We start from the raw sequence: 21914 nt of genomic DNA on the forward strand, positions 1-21914 counted from the left end.
TAGTACAGGTAAGATAATTTGTATATGTTTAACGCATAAGCTATTCTATGTTGATTATATATGTAATCTATTATACAATCTCCATGATGTGTTTTTGATATTCATGTCACAGCGCGTCAATAGAGTAGGGGGTGGGGAAGGTGGTGGGGGGGAAGGTGGTGGGGGGGGAACGTGGTGGGGGGGAAGGTGGTGGGGGGAGGTGGTGGGGGGGGAAGGTGGTGGGGGGGAGGTGGTGGGGGGGGGGGAAGGTGTTGGGGGGAAGGTGGTGAAGGTGGTGGGGGGGAGGTGGTGATGGGGGAAGGTGGTGGGGGGGGAAAGGTGGGGGGAGGTGGTGGGGGGGGAGGTGGTAGGGGGGTGGGGGGAAAGGTGGGGGGTGAAGGTGGTGGGGGGGAAGGTGGGGGGGAGGTGGTGGGGGGGAAGGGAGGTGGTAGGGGGGGGGTGGTAGGGGGGGGGGTAGGGGGGAGGTGGTAGGGGGTGTGCTGACGCCACGAGTGATCCCTCCCTCTCGCCACCACCGCCACTTCTGCTGCGCCTCCCTCGGACCTGGTGACTCCGTTTCGCCATCGCTCGAGTCCCACACGCGTCCACCTCTCCCCGCCGCTGCTGCTGCTGCTGCCGCCGCTGTAGACAACAATGACGGCTCCCCGCAGCCTCCACACGTGGCTGCCCGCGTGCCTCTTCCTCCTGATCGTGGCCTCGGGCGCGATCTACAGCCAGGTGGGATTGAGCATCACGTTCGTCAAGTTCCCCCCCGAGCGCTCCGAACGAGACAACTCTCATCGCGTCGCCGCCGTGAATTGCGACGGCGCTCGAGACTGCGGCGGCGGTGACGGTGGTGGCGACGGTGGCGGTGGAGGAGGTGGAGGAGGGGGTGACTTCGATCGCGAGAAGGACCTTTTTCCTAACTTCTGGGAGGAGCGCTCAGCCGGCTCGGCGCCGAGTTGGGACGGCCACTCGAACCTCTGCGTCTCGAACGCGAGCGTGGCTGCCGCAGTGGAAGGCTTTTCGAGCTTGCCGGGGATGATCCAAAACTTCTTGACGCACCGCCACTGCCGCCGCTTCGAGCTCGTGCTGGAGCCGCAGCCGTCCAAGTGCGACCCGGGACCCGTGACCCTCCTCATCGCCATCAAGAGCGACGCCAGGAATCTTGCACGCAGGGATGTGATCCGCAGGACGTGGGGACAAGAGCGAACCATCAAGGTGAGACGACCACCGGTTTCATCATCGCCACCACCCAACACCACCCCTATCAATCGGGCGTGATTCAAATTCGCGACCCCTCGCTCTCGTCTCAGGATTTCTTCACCGCGGTCCGCGCTCATATTCAGACTCCACGGAGAGACCCACGGAGAGACATCCGTGAAGATGAATCGAATAGATTGCCGCAGTGCGATTGTGGCAATTAAACTCCACCCGTGGAACGCACGAACAACTCCATTGTATTATATTATTTTATTATGTTTTATTTTTATTATTTTATTACTTCCCTTCTACGTGACTTTACCGAAAGAACCAAGAAGATGAATCCCTGCAGTCGCGAAAGCTTTAAATCGAAATTTAACTCCATTGTAGCCTGCGTTTCTTCCTCGGACGACGCCAATGATCTCCGTAAACCCCTCCCGCTCGTATCCTTTAACTTCCCAGCTTATTGCTCCCATCGCACCGCGCGTTAACAAATAAATAGCGAGCATGGTCAATCCACTGCTGGATGAAAACCCTCCTGACGCCGCCAGCCGCCGCCATCTCGCGCTCATGCGATGCGACAATTCGCCCCGGCTTCCTCGAGACGATCTCACGGATCCATCTCCAGGGTGGTGGTACCCCTCGTTCCGTCTCTCCGGAGATGCAGCGGCCCCCTCTGCGCATTGAGTCTCGACCCCCCCACCACGGCCATAGCCGCCGTCTCTTATCCATCCCTGCGCAAAGTGCGTGTGGGGAAATCGCATGCAGCGCGCTACTGTGTGGAGATGTATTTGTGTTACTTCCTGCTACGATTAAGGGACATTGCCCTAAGCGTATCCCATTATGGGGTTTTGTTTGTTTTGTTTATCCTTGAAGGCCACCGTGTTAGTGAAGAATGTGTTTGCCAGGGGGCGGGCGGAGGGGGGCTTTGCTCGAAACGTCGCCGATTATATTTCCTGTGCGGGCCACACAAATGTGTGGGGCTCGTACAACGCTGCCCACGCAGCATCTCGATCGATCGGTTTGTTTAACTTTTGAGGACAAAGGTTTTACGGTTTATTTTTTTTTAACAAATCCAACTTTGTAATGCTTTTCGCCGCGAGACGAATCCGCGGGCGAATTGATGAATTCGTGGGTTGCTGCTACTTCCTCGTGCGCCTCGCTGTTCGTTCGACCTTCGACAAAGTCGCATTCCTCCTCCTCCTCGAGCCTTCTCGCCTGAAGCGTCGTGGCCGTGTCTCCGCGTGCGTAGGGGTCCCATACCCTCGTGCGTAGGGGTCCCATACCCTCGTGCGTAGGGGTCCCATCCCCTCGTCCGACCGTAGGGGTCCCATGCCCCCCCCCTCTTTCTGTGCCTGCCGACTTGGGGCCGGAGTATGGCAACGCTGTGGCCCATCGATGCCTCTTAGATATTTCTCGTCGTATCCGAATTAAATTATCCGTTTTAGATGATTGTACATCTCCCCCCCCCCCCCCCCCAATCTCCTTTATTGTTTTCATCCGACTAACTTGAAACTTGGAATTATCTTCTTGGTTCTTTCGGTAAAGTCACGTAGAATGGAAATAATAAAAATGTTTTATTATGTTTTATTTTTATTATATTATTATTTACATTCTACGTGACTTTACCGAAAAAACCAAGAAGATGAATCCCTGCAGTCGCGAAAGCTTTAAATCGAAACTTCGAATTATGTTCAAATCTTTTTCGTATTTCGAGGACATCTCGTGATGCGAGGCTGTAGCTTCCACAATTGTCAGTTTTAGCACGTCCTTACCTCTTGCGACTTGTTTGTTAAGACGTTGACCACCAAACCTTCTCTGGGGGGGAGGAGGTTACCTTTTCTACGAGCCGAGAACATTGGGGGAGAAAAAAAACTTCTGAATCGAGCAAATGCCCTTTGGCTCTTGTTCCTCAAAAGGAAAACGATGCAGAGAAAACGCGGTCTTCCCTTCCCCAAAAACCTCGCAATATCGGTCGCGAAAGCCGATTCCGTGGTTAATCTGTCGCTTCGTGTGGGTTCTTTTGTTTGCTTAAAATCCGCTCCTTGCCTGGAGTCAAATTGCCAATTGTCTTTAAGGTGTCCATGAACACTGTGGAACGTAGCAGTGAACCACTGTGAACATGCCCCCCTTCAACTGGAAGAAGAGAAAACACAAAACTACTCCCAACGTTTCGGTCCGTCCGTCCACGTTGGATCTCGACTATTCGCCGTTTAGCTTCCCCGAACCGCGTTGCTTGTGCTGCTTAACGCGAGAGAATATTCGCCGTGTAACACGTGGTAGACCTTTGCGACTAATATAATCTTATGGAGACTATAATCCCTTAGCGGCTTGCATCGCGCTACAAACTTCTAAACAAAGACCCACCCCTCCCCGTGTTATAGCCTTTAACAGACTATTCTTCGTTCTTTCGGTAAAGTCAGGTAGATAGAAACAAATAATAAAATATTATTACAAACCATAAATTGAAAATAATAATAAAAACCCACGACGTTTCGATCGCAACACAAGCGGATTTTCATCAGGCGGAAATGCATTTTATTATTTTATTATTTTCTATCGACGCGACTTGACCGAAAGAACCAAGAATATGAATTCCTTGCGGTCACGAAATCCTTTCGCAGACTGTTGCGACAAGCGACGTTATCGAAGGTCGTTTCCGGCACACGGGGTGGCCAGCACCACGCCCGACCGCCTTTGTCTCCCTCGTGTCGATGTTTAACACACCTCACCAATGTACGAATGTGAGGCTGAGTCGACCTAGGGGAGGCCCAGGACCGGTTCTGGCCGTGAGCGGGAATCGAACTCGGGGCCGGGTTCGTAGCGAGAAACGCTGCACCACCGCTCCCCGCGTCTAAACAAAGACAAAGATCCCCCGTGTAGCCTTAACAGACTGTTGGGGCAAGTGCTGTTAGCGAGCAGCACATATGAAGGCCGGCAGCTGCACACGAGGTGGGGAACGGGGGTGGCCTTCACGCCCGACCGCCTTTGTCCCCCTCGTGTCGATGTTTAACACACCTCACCAGGTACGCATTTGAGGCTGAGTCGACCTAGGGGAGGCCCAGGACCGGTTCAGACACACACACGCGCGTGTCCTCATTGTTCCATTTACTCACCGAAATGGGTCGGCGTCGATTTAAAAAAAGCAATAAAAATCGAGCACTACGCTTGCCTTCGTGCGCGGATAACAGTTGTTAGTTCGCATCCGGCGTTATTATCGTACCCGTGGATGGACCCCACCTCGCCGCACGAATGTGTAATTTCCACCACGGGGTGGGGGGGGGGGCCCAAGGTTACCCCCCCCCCTCAAGGTTATTTTGACAAGGAAATGTTCGGGACGGGTGTTGCTTCATCTGGACCAGTCCCCTCCCCGCACTCATCTTTGTCAATAGTCTCGAACAAAAAGTCGAGTTGCCCATTGTATGTGCTTTCTATTTATAACTATCTAAAAGGTTACTCCTTTTATATACTATTTATAACTATCGAACGAGGTTACCCCCTTGTATTTCCTCTCTAATAAAGTTAATAAAGTGACCACTTTTATCTACGATCTAAAAGGTTACTCGAAAAATAACCCCTTTATATACTGTCTAAAAAGTTTACAACACATGTCGAGTAGTTTGTGTCGTCTGTCTAGTTTGTGTCGTCTGTCTGGTTTGTGTTGTCTAGTTTGTGTTGTCTGTCTAGTTTGTGTCGTCTGTAGTTTGTGTAGTTTGTGTCGTCTGTCTAGTTTGTGTCGTCTGTAGTTTGTGTAGTTTGTGTCGTCTGTCTAGTTTGTGTCGTCTGTCTAGTTTGTGTTGTTTGTGTTGTCTAGTTTGTGTTGTCTGTGTTGTGTTGTTTGTGTTGTCTGTGTTGTGTTGTGTAGTTTGTGTAGTTTGTGTTGTTTGTGTTGTGTTGTTTGTGTTTTTGTGTTGTGTTGTTTGTGTGTGTGTGTTGTCTAGTTTGTGTTGTTTGTTTGTGTTGTTTGTGTTGTTTGTTGTGTTGTTTGTGTTTTGTTGTTGTGTTGTTTGTGTTGTTTGTGTTGTCTAGTTTGTGTTGTTTGTGTTGTGTTGTTTGTGTTGTTTGTGTTTGTTGTTTGTGTTGTTTGTGTTGTCTAGTTTGTGTTGTTTTGTGTCTAGTTTGTGTTGTTGTGTTGTCTAGTTTGTGTTGTTTGTGTTGTCTAGTTTGTTTTTTGTGTTGTCTAGTTTGTGTTGTTGTGTTGTCTAGTTTGTGTTGTTTGTGTTGTCTAGTTTGTGTTGTTGTGTTGTCTAGTTTGTGTTGTTTGTTGTCTAGTTTGTGTTGTTTGTGTTGTCTAGTTTGTGTTGTTTGTGTTGTCTAGTTTGTGTTGTTTGTGTTGTCTAGTTTGTGTTGTTTGTGTTGTCTAGTTTGTGTTGTTTGTGTTGTCTAGTTTGTGTTGCCGCGGTTCTTCGTGCGGTTCAGTGGCTCATCAAAGCCCCCCCCACCTCCAACCCCTCCCCTCTCCTTTGGACAGAGACAGACAGACACACACACAGACAGACACACACACACACAGACACACACACACACAGACACACACACGCACAGACACACACACACAGACACACACGCAGACACAAAGACAAAGACCCCCCGTGTAGCCTTAACAGACTGTTGGGGCAAGTGCTGTTAGCGAGAACCTATTAAGGCCGGCACGGCACACGAGGGGGGTGGCTGGCCAACACCACGCCCGGCCGCCTTTGTCTCCCCAGTGGTGACGTTTATACACCGCACCAGTCGAGCGAATTCACAGACACACATGCAGACACGACTCTACTCGTAGACAGAGAGAGACACGGAAACACTCCGAGATTCGTGTCCGAGATTCTCTTGTTCCCCACAAGCCAGATGGAGTCTGCTCGCACGCACGTGCAGCGTGGTGGAATCGAACCCGGCCACCCGAGTTCGATACCTGTTCACGCGCAAAACCGGTGACGATTGTCTGAACCGGTTCTCGGCATGCCCTAGGTCGACTCGGCCTCAAATTAGCACCCGGTGCGATGTAGTAAACATCGCCACTGGGGAGACAAAGGCGGCCGGGCGTGGCGCTGGCCCTCTCCTCCCTCGTGTGCCGTGTCGGCCTTCATAGGTGCTTGCAAACAGCACTTGCCACAAAAGTATGTTAAGGCTATATGGGTGATCTTTGTATGTTTGTGCATACCCGTTCACCCGAGTTCGATTCCCACTCGAGCGCAAAACCGGTGACGATTATCTGAACCGTGTCCTGGGCATCCCCTAGTTCAACTCGGCCTCAAATGAGTAACTGGTGCGGTGTCTGAACATCGCCACCGGGGAGACAAAGGCGGCCGGGCGTTGTGCCGTCCGCCGTTCATAGGGTGCAGCTCGCTAACAGCGCTTGCTCCGACAGTCCGTCACAGGCTTGTGCGGGGTGGCATGGGGGAGAGGGTTGAGGAGCCCTGACAACGACCGTTCAAACACTGCGCTGGTGCAGGAGGGCAAACGGCTTCATGCGCTGCACAACTGCAAAGCGTGCGAATCATTGTCTCCATTAAACAAACATCCGAGTCCCACGCGCCAGTTCTGTGCCCACGATGGCTCCGCGCTGGTAGCGGCTCTCCCGCCGCACGCTTCGGTCCGTGCTGCCGCGTCTCCACGCCATCCCGCTGCCGAAAGCGTCAATTCGTCGGTTCCTGTCGAAGGTTCCCCACCGGCACGCCGAGCGAAACGTCGGACACCGTACTGCCACGAGGCACGGCAAGAACGCGCGGTCGGAGGGACGAACCAAACCATTTTGTTATCCAACCCGGGTAAAGCCCTCTGAGCTATGAGCTGTTGTTTGGAGGCCACACGCGATGATGATGATGATGATGGCTCATCGACAGTGGCCAATCTCATCACCACACGTGGAGAATTAATAGCAAGCGGTGAAATGAACGCGCGCCGATTCTAAATGCGGACGGGGCGCAAAAGCGGAGGGGAATCCGGAGAAAAATGTCACGAGGCCACCACAGGGAGGTGTCGTCACAGTCCGGATGGAAGCCAGGACCGTGGCGAGATGTTAACTACCTCGCCTGGTATGCAGGAGGTCGTGGGTTCGATCCCGACCCTTGACGCCTGCTGCTGCTGTATATTTGGAGTTTGCGTGTCTCTCTCTCTCATCATCATCACGGTGGCTAGGAGAGATGTTAACTACCTCGCCTGGTATGCAGGAGGTCGTGGGTTCGATCCCGACCCTTGACGCCTGCTGCTGTATATTTGGAGTTTGCGTGTTCTCTCTCCCCGTGGTCGCGTCGATTTTTCTCTGGGTCCTCCGGTTGCTCCCTCCACATGTAGAAACGTGCGTTTAGAGTATATTTGGCTGCGATTTCAATGTCCACGTGATAAGTCACTTCGTTGAGCTATCATTTGTGGGCCAGGTCGCTTCTGAAAAGGAACTGTATGGCTCAGTGGGGGGGCCTTACCTCGTAAAATAGATTTGTTAACCCGCATGTGCATTTTGTGCGTGTTTTGCGAGCGATAAAATGCCCTCTCGCCCGAGTGCCCTGGTCGCGCGGCAAACAAAGCCTTTCTGTCCGCGTGTTTTACGGCGGGCGTAAATTTTCGCCACTTGTTCGGGTTCGAGACGTGTGTGTAAAAAAATATAAAAACGTCCGGGTGACGCACGGGGAAACTGCAGACAAGCCGAACGAACGGCGGGACGGAAACCGAAAAAGTGCGCGAAGACAACGCGTGCTGTGGAATCGCCCCGAGAGACGCGAAAGGAAGCGAGGGTGGCTGTTGAGAGAAGTGAGGGGGGCAGGGGGGGGCAGGGGGGGGGGGGCAGCGGTGAATTTTTAAATTTGTTTTATTTTACTTTTATTAATTTAACATTTTTTACCTACGTGACTTTACCGAAAAAAAACCTAAGAGTATGAACCCCTGGTGCTAACCGTCACACCGGTAGCAGGGTCGTGCAATGTTCAGATTGGCGAACAAACAAATGCATTCCAGAGTAGAGGCACCGTGGCTGTGACCCGTGTCGAGCTCGAATGTTTGGAATTGGGAACGAAATTGATCGGGCCACCCCCATCTTGAACGTCACGGTGGCGAGATGTGAATACCTCGCCTGGTATGCAGCAGGTCGTGGGTTAGATCCCGACCCTGACCGCCTCTATTTAAGGAACACAAATCTGGCTGTCGCCTGATGAAGCTAGTTGTAATCACTGGCGAAACGTCGTACTCGGATTGTAAATGTTGTGGCTTGGCTCTCCAACACACCGGTGTGCTGTACTAGTATAATACACTATACACTACACTATACACTACACTATACACTAGTGCTGTACTAGTGACGAATTGGCCACGTTCTGTTTACGTGGCAACCCTTACTAGTTGGCTGTGTCGGGAGGTGGCGGGTTTTAACGACATTTATATATTTACGCTATCTAACCCAAAAAACCTCTTGTGGATGATATTGGTCACGAAAGCCTCCGTGTTAAACTGTATATTTGGAGTTTGCGTGTCTCTCTCTCCGTGGTCGTGTGCATTTTTTTCCGGGTCCTCCGGCTTCCTCCACCACATTTGAGAAATCGACGTCGCGCATTCAGAGTATTGGAACCTCCTTTGCCAGTAGCAAAATATGATAATTGATGTTTTACCTTTTTATCTGGCAACAAAACTGACACCTTTTTTTACAAAGAGTCAAGCTGTCTCGGGTGTGGACCAATCAATTTCAAGGACAGTGCATACATTATCAGAGTTGTGTTTTTTTGTTTGCATTCCAACCGCAGGTATTGTGGTCAATGCAAACATGACTCTTTGTAAAAAAAATTCCGTTTTGTTGCCAGATAAGAGGGTAAAAAAACCAATTGTCATTCGCATTCAGAGTATTCGCTGCTCTACATTCCACGTCGAGCTATCGTTTGTGATGGCCAAGTCGCTTCTGAATAAGAGCTGTACATCACTCAGTGGGGCGGTTGGGTTGGGGGCAGTGTGCCTCTACCTCTTAAAATAAAACAAATATATAGTTTAGTTCGGAGACGCCGAACGGAGTCGGGTTCCGTCATCCGTTGACGGTGAACAAAGCGCAGTGTTCATCTCTAACGCGACGCACACCGAGAGGGGCAGTGCATCCAGGCCGGCGGCAAACGTCGGCACTTGTGCTCGGCTCCTTGAACCGCATCGCCGCTGGCGGCGCGTTGCGCGACAGGAGAATGCCAGGCGATGGGCGACGGGCGGAACGGCTCGTCGCGGCGTGGGCGAAACGTGACGATTGAAATCAGCCCAGCGTCAAGGGAGGAGGAGGATGAGGAATATTGAAAAGCCCAAGCAAAATGTTGACAAATACTTCAACGTTCCAATGGTCCAACATTCCTCCTCCTCCGGGTTTGCTGATCAACCAAATCGGCTGGCACGTTTGCCCACGTCGTGACAACTACATTTGGTTGGCTACGACGTCTGTGGTCTCAGCCCGGGTCCTCAACGACCGCACGAATTCGGTTTCGTTTCTGCACTCCGGCTGAATTTCTGCTCTGGGAATGAGAAATATTGTTCTGTCGCGCGACGGACAATTGCGCTCACGTGGGGGAGAGGGGTGGGAGAGTGCTGCCCCCCCCCTCGCCCTAAGGTGTAGATGTCACTTGACGAAGAAGGGATATCGGAGGTAGCTCTGCGTTATCCGCTTCCACGTCTTTTCACACGAAGGGTGCCGCTGCCTCCGACGGAGCTGCGTTTGTTCGTCTCGCGCCACCGCCGCCGATGACACAAAGCGGGGGATGATGTTCGGGGTCAAGGGAGCGGCGCCGTTGACGCGCCCTGCCCTGGACGTCTGTGGAAGTAAAAAAAAGCTTCGTAGCTCATCGGATTCCTCCGGTGTGACGTCGTGGCGACGTCGCTCCAGCTTCCACGTCGCGTTTTGTTTCATCTCGGGGGTTACTTGAAGGACAAAACTACGACCATGCCGGGTTATCACTCCCAATTATTGACATCGCATGTTTAGAGTAAGGCTACATTTTTAAAATTCTCGACATTTCGCGATCGCTCGGCTCCACGCTGCCTCCCAGCTCATGGGAAGTTTCCATTTTTTTCAAGAATTATCCGTCTCCACCCCCCCCCCCCCACCACCGCCTCCCCCCCCCCCCCCCCTTGCGCAGGGCTCGATCGTGCGGCGCGTCTTCCTCTTCGGCGTGGTGCCCGACGTGCCGGGCGATCGCCGCCTGCGCCTCAACGCGCTGCTGCAGGAGGAGTCGCGCCTCTACAACGACGTGGTGCAGTGGAACTTCTTGGACACCTTCTACAACCTGACGCTCAAGCAGCTGCTCTTCCTCGACTGGATGGCCGAGCGCTGCCCGCTCACGCGCTTTATCTTCGACGGCGACGACGACATCTTCGTCAACAGCGACAACATGGTGGAGTACGTGACGACGAGCACGGCCGGCGGGGACCCCCCGGCGTCATCGTCGTCGTCCGAGACGCCGGGACACCATATGTTCGAGGGCTACGTCATCGCCAACGTGGGGCCCATCCGACACACCTGGAGCAAGTGAGTGCCACTGCGTAGCCTGGGTGCTTAGCGTAGTGTCAGGGTTCTTAGCGTGGTGTCGGGGTTCTTAGCGTGGTGTCAGGGTTCTTAGCGTGGTGTCGGGGTTCTTAGCGTGGTGTCGGGGTGCTTGGTCTTCTTGGTTCTTTCGGTAAAGTCACGTAGAAGGGAAGTAATAAAATAATAAAAATAAAACATAATAAAATAATTCTCACGACGTTTCGGCCACAACGCAAGCAGCCGTCCTTCCCTTTATTAATGATACCCCTATCCCCTCCCTTTGATGCTGCTAATCCTGCATAATGCACGGGCATAATATGACTTTGAAAACCCCCCCTCCCACCTCGTACGCATTTCACAAGTAGCACTAATCACATACCTGCATTTCCCATAAATATGCTAAATTCCTCTTAATATGCAAATTATTTTGTCAAGGCGCCCTTCCCCCCTTCCAACCCAGCTTAAATATACGCTCCAAGCGTGGTGGTGTTTCATTCAGACGGTGTCTCCCCGACAGACCTGGTCTTCACCTGAGGACGGCTGCTGGCGTTGTGGCCGAAACGTCGTGAGAATTATTTTATTATGTTTTATTTTTATTATTTTATTACTTCCATTCTACGTGACTTTATCGAAAGAACCAAGAAGATGAATCCCTGCAGTCACGAAAGCTTTAAATCGAAATTGGGTTCTTAGTGTTGTGTCGGGGTTCTTAGCGTGGTGTCGGGGTTCTTAGCGTTGTGTCGGGGTTCTTAGCGTGGTGTCGGGGTTCTTAGCGTGGTGTCGGGGTTCTTAGCTTGGTGTCGGGGTTCTTAGCGTGGTGTCGGGGTTCTTAGCATGGTGTCGGGGTTCTTAGCGTGGTGTCGGGGTTCTTAGCGTGGTGTCGGGGTTCTTAGCGTGGTGTCGGGGTTCTTAGCGTGGTGTCGGGGTTCTTAGCGTGGTGTCGGGGTTCTTAGCGTGGTGTCGGGGTTCTTAGCGTGGTGTCGGGGTTCTTAGCGTGGTTTCGGGTTCTTAGCGTGGTGTCGGGGTTCTTAGCGTGGTGTCGGGGTTCTTAGCGTGGTGTCGGGGTTCTTAGCGTGGTGTCGGGGTTCTTAGCGTGGTGTCGGGGTTCTTAGCGTGGTGTCGGGGTTCTTAGCGTGGTGTCGGGGTTCTTAGCGTGGTGTCGGGGTTCTTAGCGTGGTGTCGGGGTTCTTATCGTGGTGTCGGGGTTCTTAGCGTGGTTTCGGGTTCTTAGCGTGGTTTCGGGTTCTTAGCGTGGTGTCGGGGTTCTTAGCGTGGTGTCGGGGTTCTTAGCGTGGTGTCGGGGTTCTTAGCGCGTTGTCGGGGTTCTTAGCGCGGTGTCGGGGTTCTTAGCGCGGTGTCGGGGTTCTTAGGATGGCGTTGGGGTTATCCACGGTTAGAGGATCACAGATCGCTGTAAACTCCTCTCCCCGTGGGCGTTGAGGAGGTGCCGTACCCTAGCTCGGTCCATCAGGTGGACCAATCGCCGTCTGTTTCCATCTGTACGGGGATCGAGCGTTGCCCCCTTGCGCCGAGGCGTGGGCTTTCTCCGGGAGCTCCGGTTTCTTCCCGTGTGGATAATTTGGCGCGTTACGGCCGACCATCCACTGACAGAACACTGACACGTGCATATTTGTTCTTGTGTATCTGGTGCTCTGTGTGGAGGCCACGCGTGAAAAAGCATTCGCTAAATAAGCAGCAGCGAGAGACGCAACTGTCACAGTGCTGCACGGAACGCTGCCTCTGTGTCCACCCTGCTGCACACTGCTGCACCCTGCTGTACCCTGCTGCACCCTGTCCCACGCTGTCCCACCCTGCTGCACCCTGCTCCACGCTGCTGCACCCTGCTGCACCATGTCCCACCCTGTCCCACGCTGCTGCACCCTGCTGCAGCTGCTGCACCCTGCTGCACCCTGTCCCACGCTGCTGCACTCTGCTGCAGACTGCTGCACCCTGCTGCACCCTGTCCCACCCTGTCCCACGCTGCTTCACCCTGCTCCACCCTGCTGCTCCCTGCTGCACCCTGCTGCACTCTGTCCCACCCTGTCCCACGCTGCTGCACCCTGCTGCACGATGTTGCACCCTGCTGCACCCTGCTGCTCACTGCTCGCCCATAGGGCCCGGGCACCGCGTGCGAGACTCTCCCACGGCGGCAGTCGAACCGATCTATTTTATTCTCCGAGCTGGAGTAGAGCCAAACTTTCTAAGTTTTTTTTTTTTTTCGTGCGGCCTTCGTGTGACCATCAACTTGCCACACTACAAAATCCGGTTTGGTCATTCTCCCATTCTGAGAATCGATGCGAGCCTGTGCGGGTCACCACGTAAGTCATCGCCGACCTGCCTGGGACCATCAACCCGATGCGGCCTTAACCTGGATTGGAGCCCAGGAGCTCGGCGGCTCCTCCATCTCACCGTGCGCCGTCCGTGTGGCCCCTCCCCGCCCCCAGGTACTACGTGCCCGTGCAGGTGCAGCAGAGCGAGCGCTACCCTCCGTACGTGGGCGGCGGTGGGATCATCATGAGCGGCCACACGGCCCTGCAGATCCGCAAGGCCGCCCCCTCTGTCCCCTTGCTCCCCATCGATGACGTCTTCTTCGGCCAGGTGAGCGCGTGCGCGTCCGTGCGGCCGTCAGTGACTGGGCACCATCATTCCTGTGAGGATGATCCTCGTAATAATTCTAATAAGTCGGTTATTTATTCAGGAAAGCCGCACGGTTGTGGTAGGAATCTTTTCTCAGGAGGGGTCCTGCAGCTACGTTGGGTTTCTATTTGTCTCGGGACGTTTTCGGCCAATTCGTGACCAATCACTACGAGACCTCCTTTACCAGTGGCAAAATATAGTAATAGGTTTTTACCCTTTCAACTGGTTCAAAAACTGACACCTTTATACAAGGCATCATGTTTGCAATAACCACAGCACAAGCAGTCAAAATGCAAACAAAAATAAACAACTCTGATAATGATAATGATATATACTGTCCTTGAAGTTGATTGGTCCACACCCGAGACAGCTTTTCTTAGAGCCTAGTCTCCATTGGTGTTGGACCAGATGATGCCAAAAGGCGTACAACTCAAAAACAGCGCACTATCAGAGTATTGAGAGCTCGGGGTAAGCATTTACACTATGAGACATCTCCTTTACCAGTGGCAAAATATAGTAATAGGTTTTAACCCTTTCAACTGGTACAAAAACTGACACCTTTATACAAGGCATCATGTTTGCAATAACCACAACACAAGCAGTCAAAAATGCAAACGTAAAGAAAAACTTTGAAGTCCACTGAGGTATTCACTTATTGTTCAAAAACGACCTGGCCGCAAATGATAGCTCAACCAAGCGGCCCCACCATTAGGATATTCATAGCAGCAAGATCATCGAAATAGTCTCAACGCACGTTTATAAATGTGGTGGGAAAAACCGGAGGACCCGGAGAAAAAATCCACGTGACCACAGGGAAAACCACGCAAACTCCAAATATACAACAGGCATCGGGGTCGGGATCGAACCCACGACCTCCTGCGTACCAGGTGAGGTAGTTAACATCTCGCCACGGCGACGCAGCTTCATGTGGTCCTGGCTTCCATCCGGACCGTGACGGCACCTCCCTGTGGTGGTCACGTGGAATTTTTCACCGGATTCCCCCCCGCTTTTGCGCCCCCTCCACATTTAGAATCGACACGCGTTCATTCGACTGCTTGTTCTCCCCGTGGTCGCGTAGATAATTTTTTCCACGCGACCACGGAGAGTACACGCAAACTCCAAATATACAGCAGCAGGCGTCAGGGTCGGGATCGAACCCACGACCTCCTGCATACCAGACGAGGTAGTTAACATCTCCTAGCCACCGTGATGATGATGAGAGAGAGAGACACGCAAACTCCAAATATACAGCAGCAGGCGTCAGGGTCGGGATCAAACCCACGACCTCCTGCATACCAGGCGAGGTAGTTAACATCTCCCCGCCGTGCCTCGCGATGCCGCGACGCCCTCCTCATCCTGACGCGAACGGGAAGCGGACGACGGTAAGCCTGACGCGTCGCCAATGTCTCAACGTCTCAATGTCTCCCTCCCCCCCCCCTCCCCTCCTGCCGTCGTTGCTCAGTGCCTGGAGCTGTTGGGCCTGGGGCCTCGGCGCAACGCCGAGTTCCGCACGGCCGGCATTCACAACCCCAAGGCCGGCGCGGGCGACGACGGCCTGTCGTCCTTCCACCCGTGCTACTACCGCGAGGTGCTGCTCGTCCACAGCCTCGAGCCCTTCGAGGTGCAGCTCATGTGGGGGGCCCTCAAGCGGCCGTGGCTGCGGTGCGGCCGCCCGCCTGTCCCCATCCCGGGGCCCGTCGAAGCCGCCGTGGTCGTGGACAAGCAGAAGTGAAAGCCGCTGCCCACGCTGCTGCTCGGTGTTTTTGCGACCTCGTCGAATTGTTACCGTGGAGTCCGAAGTACTCTGCGGTGTTTTGACCCCTGGGTTTGAAATCCCAATGATGGCAATAGGACTCGTTTTACGTGGGTCGGTTGTTGTTTTTTGTCTTTCTTCGTTCAGTAGATTTTAATTTAATTAATCGCACGCACAACTTACGCCACGGCCCGAAGGGAACAGGAATGTGAAAACGGTCGACTCGCGACGGTGCGGAGGCACGATCGGCAGGGACGACCCGGATAGAACAACGCTCGCATGAGATCACGCGCACACGGCCGCGATCGCCCCCCACCCCCCCCCCACCCCACTAGCGGCCTCGTGCCCACCTGCAGGCCAGGTGCTGAATGACGTCGTTCTGCACACGGGAACAGCTGCTGCCTCTGTGGTGGCGGGGGGGGGTGGGGCGACCCCCTATTCAGATGTCCTTGAGGTGAGATGCAGGTCGGTCATCGCGCGGACAGCGCTCCAATCTGCGATCGTCCGTGATGTTCGCGAGGTCGTGGATTCGTATTTATTTGTTTACATTCGTGGGCCGCTGGCGAAGGCTCGTCGCGTGTCGTCGGGTTTCGCTGCATAGAGCAAAAGCTGCTCGATCTCAGGACAGGAGTGGGCGACGCGGCGATGGGCGAGAGGTGCAGGCGTGCGACGAGTAGCGAACGAATGTTTCCGATTCGGGATTGGGTTCAATCGATTCGAGAATTTCTCTCTCGCTCGCGCGCGCGCTCTGTGGCCGTCTCGTTTCTCCATCGCTGGCGCATCTCAATCGCATTTTGATGTTCTCGCCGCTTGGTGCAATTCACCGTGCAGCGGGCGCAGCGAGTCCCCGTTTAACGCGCGGTAGATGCGTTCATGAAAAGCGTCGCGTTGAGCGGGAAAAAGCATTTGTCAGCAAAAACTATTTCCCCATGAATATATTCGGTTTGGCGAGATGCGGTGTTACTCCTACACACATACACAACTTGGGGTACTACACCCCGCCGCATTGCTGCATCACTCCGCTCAGCCGAGCAGCTCAAGAAAGTAGTTGGTAGTCGACCGCTCGGGAAACCGCGTTGTACTGGGGATGCGCGTTCCGAATTATGCGAAAAGTATTCCCCAACGCAGGAGACCGTGTTATCGCGACAACGAGTTGTGTGAGCGCCGCTACGCGTTAAGCAAGGACCAGAGGTCGCAAACGAGTTTTGATTCCTTACCGGTACCCGGTCGCACCAGGGTCGCAAACGGCTACCCGTACCCGGCCGGGTACGGGTAGCCGGGTATCGGGTAGGGTACGGGTATCGGGTTCCCGGTTGCGACCTCTGGCAAGGACTTACCGCAGCCTGGCCACAATTTGGATAATTAATAAATATTCGATGTGCGCATTGCGAACGCAGGGAGACCATTTTAAAGCGTTGCACCTTGATTTGGTTTGTGCTGTAACGCGGATTTATTTATTCCATATTTGTATGGTGGGTGTTCCATTTACAGATCGCGTCATCTTCCTGGTACAATATTTAGTGCATTGGATATTTGTGCCATTCTTCAAGCGCAAGGCTAACAAGGACAAACGTGTTTCACCCCGCGTAGTCTGCAATGGTTTTGCCGTGTGTGTGTGTCAATCCCAGTCGAACGCTGAAATCTCCAGGTAATCTTTTCAAACGTGGACCTTGATGCCCGGGCACACACTGGCCCAATCTTGCGAGTTCCCACAGTAGTAACCGGGGCGGGCAAAATACAGAGTTTATCTATTTACAGATACCCCACTATAATAATTGGGGAAGAAATTCTCGACTTAGATATCAGATTCTGATTGAAAGCTTTCCGCGTGTCTCCCCGCGTCCGCAACCAATCTCGGTCAATTTACACAAGTACGGTGTTGGTGGGGTATCTATGAATGGATCACCCTTCATCCCTAAAACATCTGCCAAAAAACCCAAAAATGTGATTTTATTTATTTCTTATTTATTAGGTCGGCATGGGGAATTGCCACCACCCACAATATTGTCGTGGTTATATCGGCTTTAGTCAATGCTGCTGCTGCTGCAGTTGGGTTATCAGAATGCACAGTGAAAATCGCGCATTGGGTGCCACGGTGGCGAGATGTTAACTGCCTCGCCTGGTATGCAGGAGGTCGTGGGTTCGATCCCGATACCCCTGACGCCTGCTGCTGCTGCTGTATATTTGGAGCCTGCGTGTTTTCCCCGTGCTCGCGTGAATCATTTTCCGAGTCCTGGTTGCCCCTCCACATTTAGAAACACGCGTTTAGAGTAATTTGGCTGCTGTAAATTTCCACGTGGTAAGCCACTAAGTTGAGCTGTCATTTGTTGGCCAGGTCGCTTATGGAAAAGAGATATGCAGCTCGGTGGGTAGAATAAAAAGAGTAAGTTTTATAGCTTTAACGTTAGCTTGCTATTATTACCGACTGCCACTGTCGTTCCTGTACAGTCCCGCCGGGTGCAGCAATTCTCCGCAGGTAGAGCAAGTGGTGTCCGATCGAAAGCTCCCGACTTCTCACATCCTGGTTGGGGGTTGACTTCGGCCCATCGTCCCTCCTCGGGGTGGTTACAACGAGCACAGCATTTTGTGTCGAAGTCAAATGTGTTTTGTTCTCTGGATCGAATTGCCCCCGCCATAGGAATGTGGAATTCCCACCACCGGCGATACAGGACTGTAAACAGGAGATGAGCCCCCCCCCCCCCCCGAATGCTAATTTGAACAGGGAGCCACTTTAAAGCTTGCATGTCGAACCACTGTTATTGCCATGAAATGTATTTGCTGCATATGATGTAGCATTTCATGAAAATTTTAGCCCGATTTTTTTTCTTCTTCTAAATCCACTGCTTGGATATGTGCCTCTTCGCAACTTGCGGGTCGTGGGATTTGTTTGACCACGCCTCGCTCACCTCGTCGCTCGGTGCGGGTTGCTGGGTTATAACGCAACGCGCGAACCGCTGTGCCATCACTGCCGCCCCCTCCCCCCCCCAACACCGCAGTACGTGCTATGTGTGTGTGTGTGTGCGCGTGTACATCTCTACAGCCCGGGATTTCTGCTCTAAAGATTTGGCATCTGGCCGCGCGTACCAACTGCGCACGGTTGCGGCGGTGGGCGCCGCTGCTTTCGGGTGGCGATGTCCGACGTTTCGCCCGGGGAACTTCTCCAGCTCCGTCCCAGAATAAGCGGCGGGGCCCGGCTTGCAGGGCGAAGCGCACGACGTGGAAGCGCGTCGGCGAGTGTAGGCCAGAGGTCGCAAACGGGTTTTAATTCCTTACCCGTACCCGTACCCGGCCGCACCAGGGTCACAAACGGCTACCCGTACCCGGCCGGGTACGGGTAGCCGTTCCCTACCCGTACCCTACCCGAAATGAGTGACAAACGGCTACTCACCAGTGACTCACGGCCTACCCGTACCCGGCCGCACCAGGGTCGCAAACGGCTACCCGTACCCGTACCCGGCCGGGTATGGGTAGCCGGGTATCGGGTAGGGTACGGGTATCGGGTACCCGGTTGCGACCTCTGGCGTAAGCCGTGCCAGCCCCAGTTTGTCCACGCCACGTGTGATTGTGCTTCAGGTTCATTCTGTTTAGCCAGGCGGCAACTCGCGAGGTCGTGGCACACGGGTTCCTCCGAGTTCACAACTTTGTGCGTGAGCAGGATTGTTGGATCAGAGATAAATACCGCTCGACACGTATGGACAGTGTGTTTGCTTTTATAATAAGGTCTAAATGTAGGAGAGGGCTATTTGTTCAGTTACGTGATTAATGTGGTGCGCGCGTTCAAAAGGGCACAAGGGTAAGAGTGATTTATTGCGTCATGAAGGACACTCTTGTTTTTATGAATTTACGTGGTGAAATCGACGTGTGGATGGAGTTTGTGTTCAGCGATGATTCGCTCTTTACACATTTTGACAAAAATAAAAAGGTATTTTGGCGATAACATCTCGATTCTGGAATCGTTCTTATTGTTATTATTAAATCATTTATATTAAGTTCGCTTGCTTGCGTGCTTGCGTGCTTGCTTGCTTGCTTACGACCGTGCAAATCTTTCGGTCGTTTTTTTAACCCACTTCGCGTAATCCAATCGAGCTGACATTTTCCACACAGACTCGTTGTGCGTGACAATTAATGTTCGTGAATTTTTTTCTTCCAAAATTTTACACTTTTTAATTACCAATTGCTTAATGGTGCAATGCAATCATCTGACCCATAGGTGGCAGCCATCTCAAGCCAGAGGACGAGGGGACTCTAGCCGCCACGCATATAAAGGATTTACAGTGAAAAACTTTGTTTTTACGGGTTATACTTGTGTATTCATATATTTAATGGCTTGTGCAAAGAGCAGGAATTTGCATCACCATTGACTGGTCCTCAGTTACCAAACTCACGGGATAAATTATAACAATTATTCACGCATTCATTTCGTGTATATAAAACCAACTCGGATCAATGGTAACCGTTTGCGGGATGGGGCGTATGCCTCCCACACCTCATTGGTCATGGAGATTGTTTGACCATACTTCACCACACTGGCCGGTGTGTGTGTTTTGCTGACCTGAGGTCGGGTCACACAGCACTCGCTGTTGATGTTAGCTAAGGTTTATGGGTTCATTTTACAATGCGCCAATCATCGTGGCAATGTTAAGCTGTAATGGTTTTAGAACGGCAAATAACTTGCGCAAGATGTCCCAATTCAAAGCTCAAACATTTCTTCTTTGAATACTGCATCATTGAGACCTTAAACCAACAGCTTATGGCCAGTTATATCAATGGATGTTCTCGCTTGGCAATTTACACAACTTATCTCTCAACAGGCAGCAAAGAGGCTTAAAATTTGGGTTCTGTCGGAGTTCACTCGGAATTGCATTTGTCGATTATTTTGGGCTCGTCTTGCACAGTGATCATCGCGATGCAAACCCGGCGACCCCAGTTCGATTCCCCGTCAAGGCTTGCACAACAACAACAACTGTCATTCGCCATTAAGTGGCCGTGATGTCACCACGACGTTTGTGCCAGGCTAGGTGCACGTTGAGGCCACGTGAAGTGTCGAACGCCCGCTGGCAGGAGGTTACGGGGCAGATCTTGACACCGCTGGCGGGGGAGGCAGTGCCTCACCTGTTGTTCTCCAATGAAAATAGCTGTTACGAAAAGTAAAAAACTAAGAATAATCAAATAAAATAAATATAAAGTTTTCAAGCTAGATGTCATTTCTGTACGATTCCAATCATTTTTAAATCCTTTATATTAAGTTCGCTTGCGTGCTTGCTTGCTTGCTTAGGACCGTGCAAATCTTTCGGTCGTTTTTTAACCCACTTCCCGTGATCCAATCGAGCTGACATTTTCCACACAGACTCGTTGTGCCAGACAATTATTGTTCGTGAAAAAAAATTCCCAAAATGTTACACTTTTTAGGCAAAAAAAATTTATTTTACATATATTCAAATAGAACGCATTCATGGCTTTGGCTGAACGTCAGAGTGTAAGAGCCCAGAGCGTAACCCCTCCACAGGCCGTGGCGGAGTAGCGCAGTTGGTAGCGCCCTCGCTTCCCATGCCAAAGGTCGCGAGATCGATCCCCGCGTCCTCCACAGGCGAATATATTTTTAAATCCTTTATATTAAGTTCGCTTGCTTGCTTAGGACCGTGCAAATCTTTCGCTCGTTTTTTAACCCACTTCCCGTGATCCAATCGAGCTGACATTTTCCACACAGACTCGTTGTGTGTGACAATTAATTTTCGTGAAATTTTTTTTCCAAAATTTTACACTGTTTAGGGAAAACAAATTAAATATTTAATTACCAATTGCTTAATACTGGCAGACAATCATCTGACCCATAGATTGCAGCCATCTCAAGCCAGAGGACGAGAGAACTCTAGCCGCCACGCATATAAAGGATTTAGAGTGAAAAACTTTGTTTTTACGGGTTTACTTGTTATAGTCAAAATCGCCAAATTTGCGGAGCTCCGCTGCAAATACAGGAAGAGACGAGAGGTGAGGCAGCGACGAGCTCAGCCTCCCCTCTGATTGCGCAACCCCTCAGTAACTGGATGGAGCGCGGGCAATAAGCGCGTGCCTGTTACTATCTCAGTATATCACCAATGTAATGTTTGTAGACCCCTTCATTTCATGTCCTCGCCTTCCATACTCCAGGTAACTTATTTCACGTATGTGTATAAAGATATTTAGACTCGCTGGTCTCGTCATGGAACTGCCATGAAAAAGCACCAGGGGAGGCAGCGGTCACATCTGCCTCACTGAGGAGGACGTGTCTAACACGCCCCCTCAGTGAGGACACGCCCCCCTCAGTGTGTGAATCTGGCTCTGACACTAGCCAGTGCCTCCCCAGCCATTGACCTCAAAGCACGTCACTGGGCAGACCCAGGTGCCATGGGCCAACTGACTGATATGACTGGCTGATGCACCACCTGTGCCCCCTACTGTGCCAACATGCTATGATTTAGCCACCCGGCGCTCCGCTCGTTGTTGTGAGCGTCGCTCCTCCGCCCTCCGTTGTTGTTGGAGGGCGACTGCCTCCAACTGCCCAGTAGCGTCCTTCACGAGCCTCCTCCACAGAGGCCGATCTTGACACCGCTGGTACCAGTCATCGGCAAGTCCACTCAGCTCCACATCCTCCTGTACCACATCACTCCATCTTTTCTCTAGCCCGTGCCGCGCCCGTTTAGCTCCTTTGATCCGGCCAAACAAAAGCTGTTTAGGCATGCGGTGGCTGGGCATGCGGGCTACATGACCCAGCCAACGCAGCCTTGCCTGCCGGAGGAGCTCACCGATGGGGCTTTGTCCAGATCTTTCAAGGATTTGTGAGCTCCTCACACAATCCAGCCTGGTTAAACCCAGGATGGATCGTAGGCA

General features: G+C 52.4%; 1 protein-coding gene across 1 annotated transcript; it reads left to right on the plus strand.

Moving 5' to 3' along the window:
- Window positions 1-512: 512 nt before the first annotated feature.
- On the plus strand, window positions 513-18984 carry LOC133350119 (N-acetyllactosaminide beta-1,3-N-acetylglucosaminyltransferase 3-like). Its single transcript, XM_061564150.1, has 4 exons — window positions 513-1200; window positions 10272-10660; window positions 13102-13255; window positions 14757-18984. The coding sequence occupies exons 1-4, from the start codon at window positions 634-636 to the stop codon at window positions 15024-15026; spliced, it is 1380 nt and encodes a 459-aa protein (XP_061420134.1). The 5' UTR covers window positions 513-633; the 3' UTR covers window positions 15027-18984.
- The last annotated feature ends 2930 nt before the right edge of the window (window positions 18985-21914 follow it).

This window comes from Lethenteron reissneri, chromosome 4 (assembly GCF_015708825.2).
Source record: "Lethenteron reissneri isolate LAM-NWPU_2019-01 chromosome 4, ASM1570882v1, whole genome shotgun sequence".
In the NCBI taxonomy this organism is placed as follows: Eukaryota; Metazoa; Chordata; class Hyperoartia; order Petromyzontiformes; family Petromyzontidae; genus Lethenteron; species Lethenteron reissneri.

What these genes read in the sequence shown, in the direction of transcription:
- LOC133350119 (XM_061564150.1), top strand. Translation starts at nt 634, where the DNA reads ATGACGGCTCCCCGCAGCCTCCACACGTGGCTGCCCGCGTGCCTCTTC. An exon ending in GACAAGAGCGAACCATCAAG is followed by an intron (nt 1,201 to 10,271) that starts GTGAGACGACCA and finishes CCCCTTGCGCAG; the next exon opens with GGCTCGATCGTGCGGCGCGT. An exon ending in ATCCGACACACCTGGAGCAA is followed by an intron (nt 10,661 to 13,101) that starts GTGAGTGCCACT and finishes CCCCGCCCCCAG; the next exon opens with GTACTACGTGCCCGTGCAGG.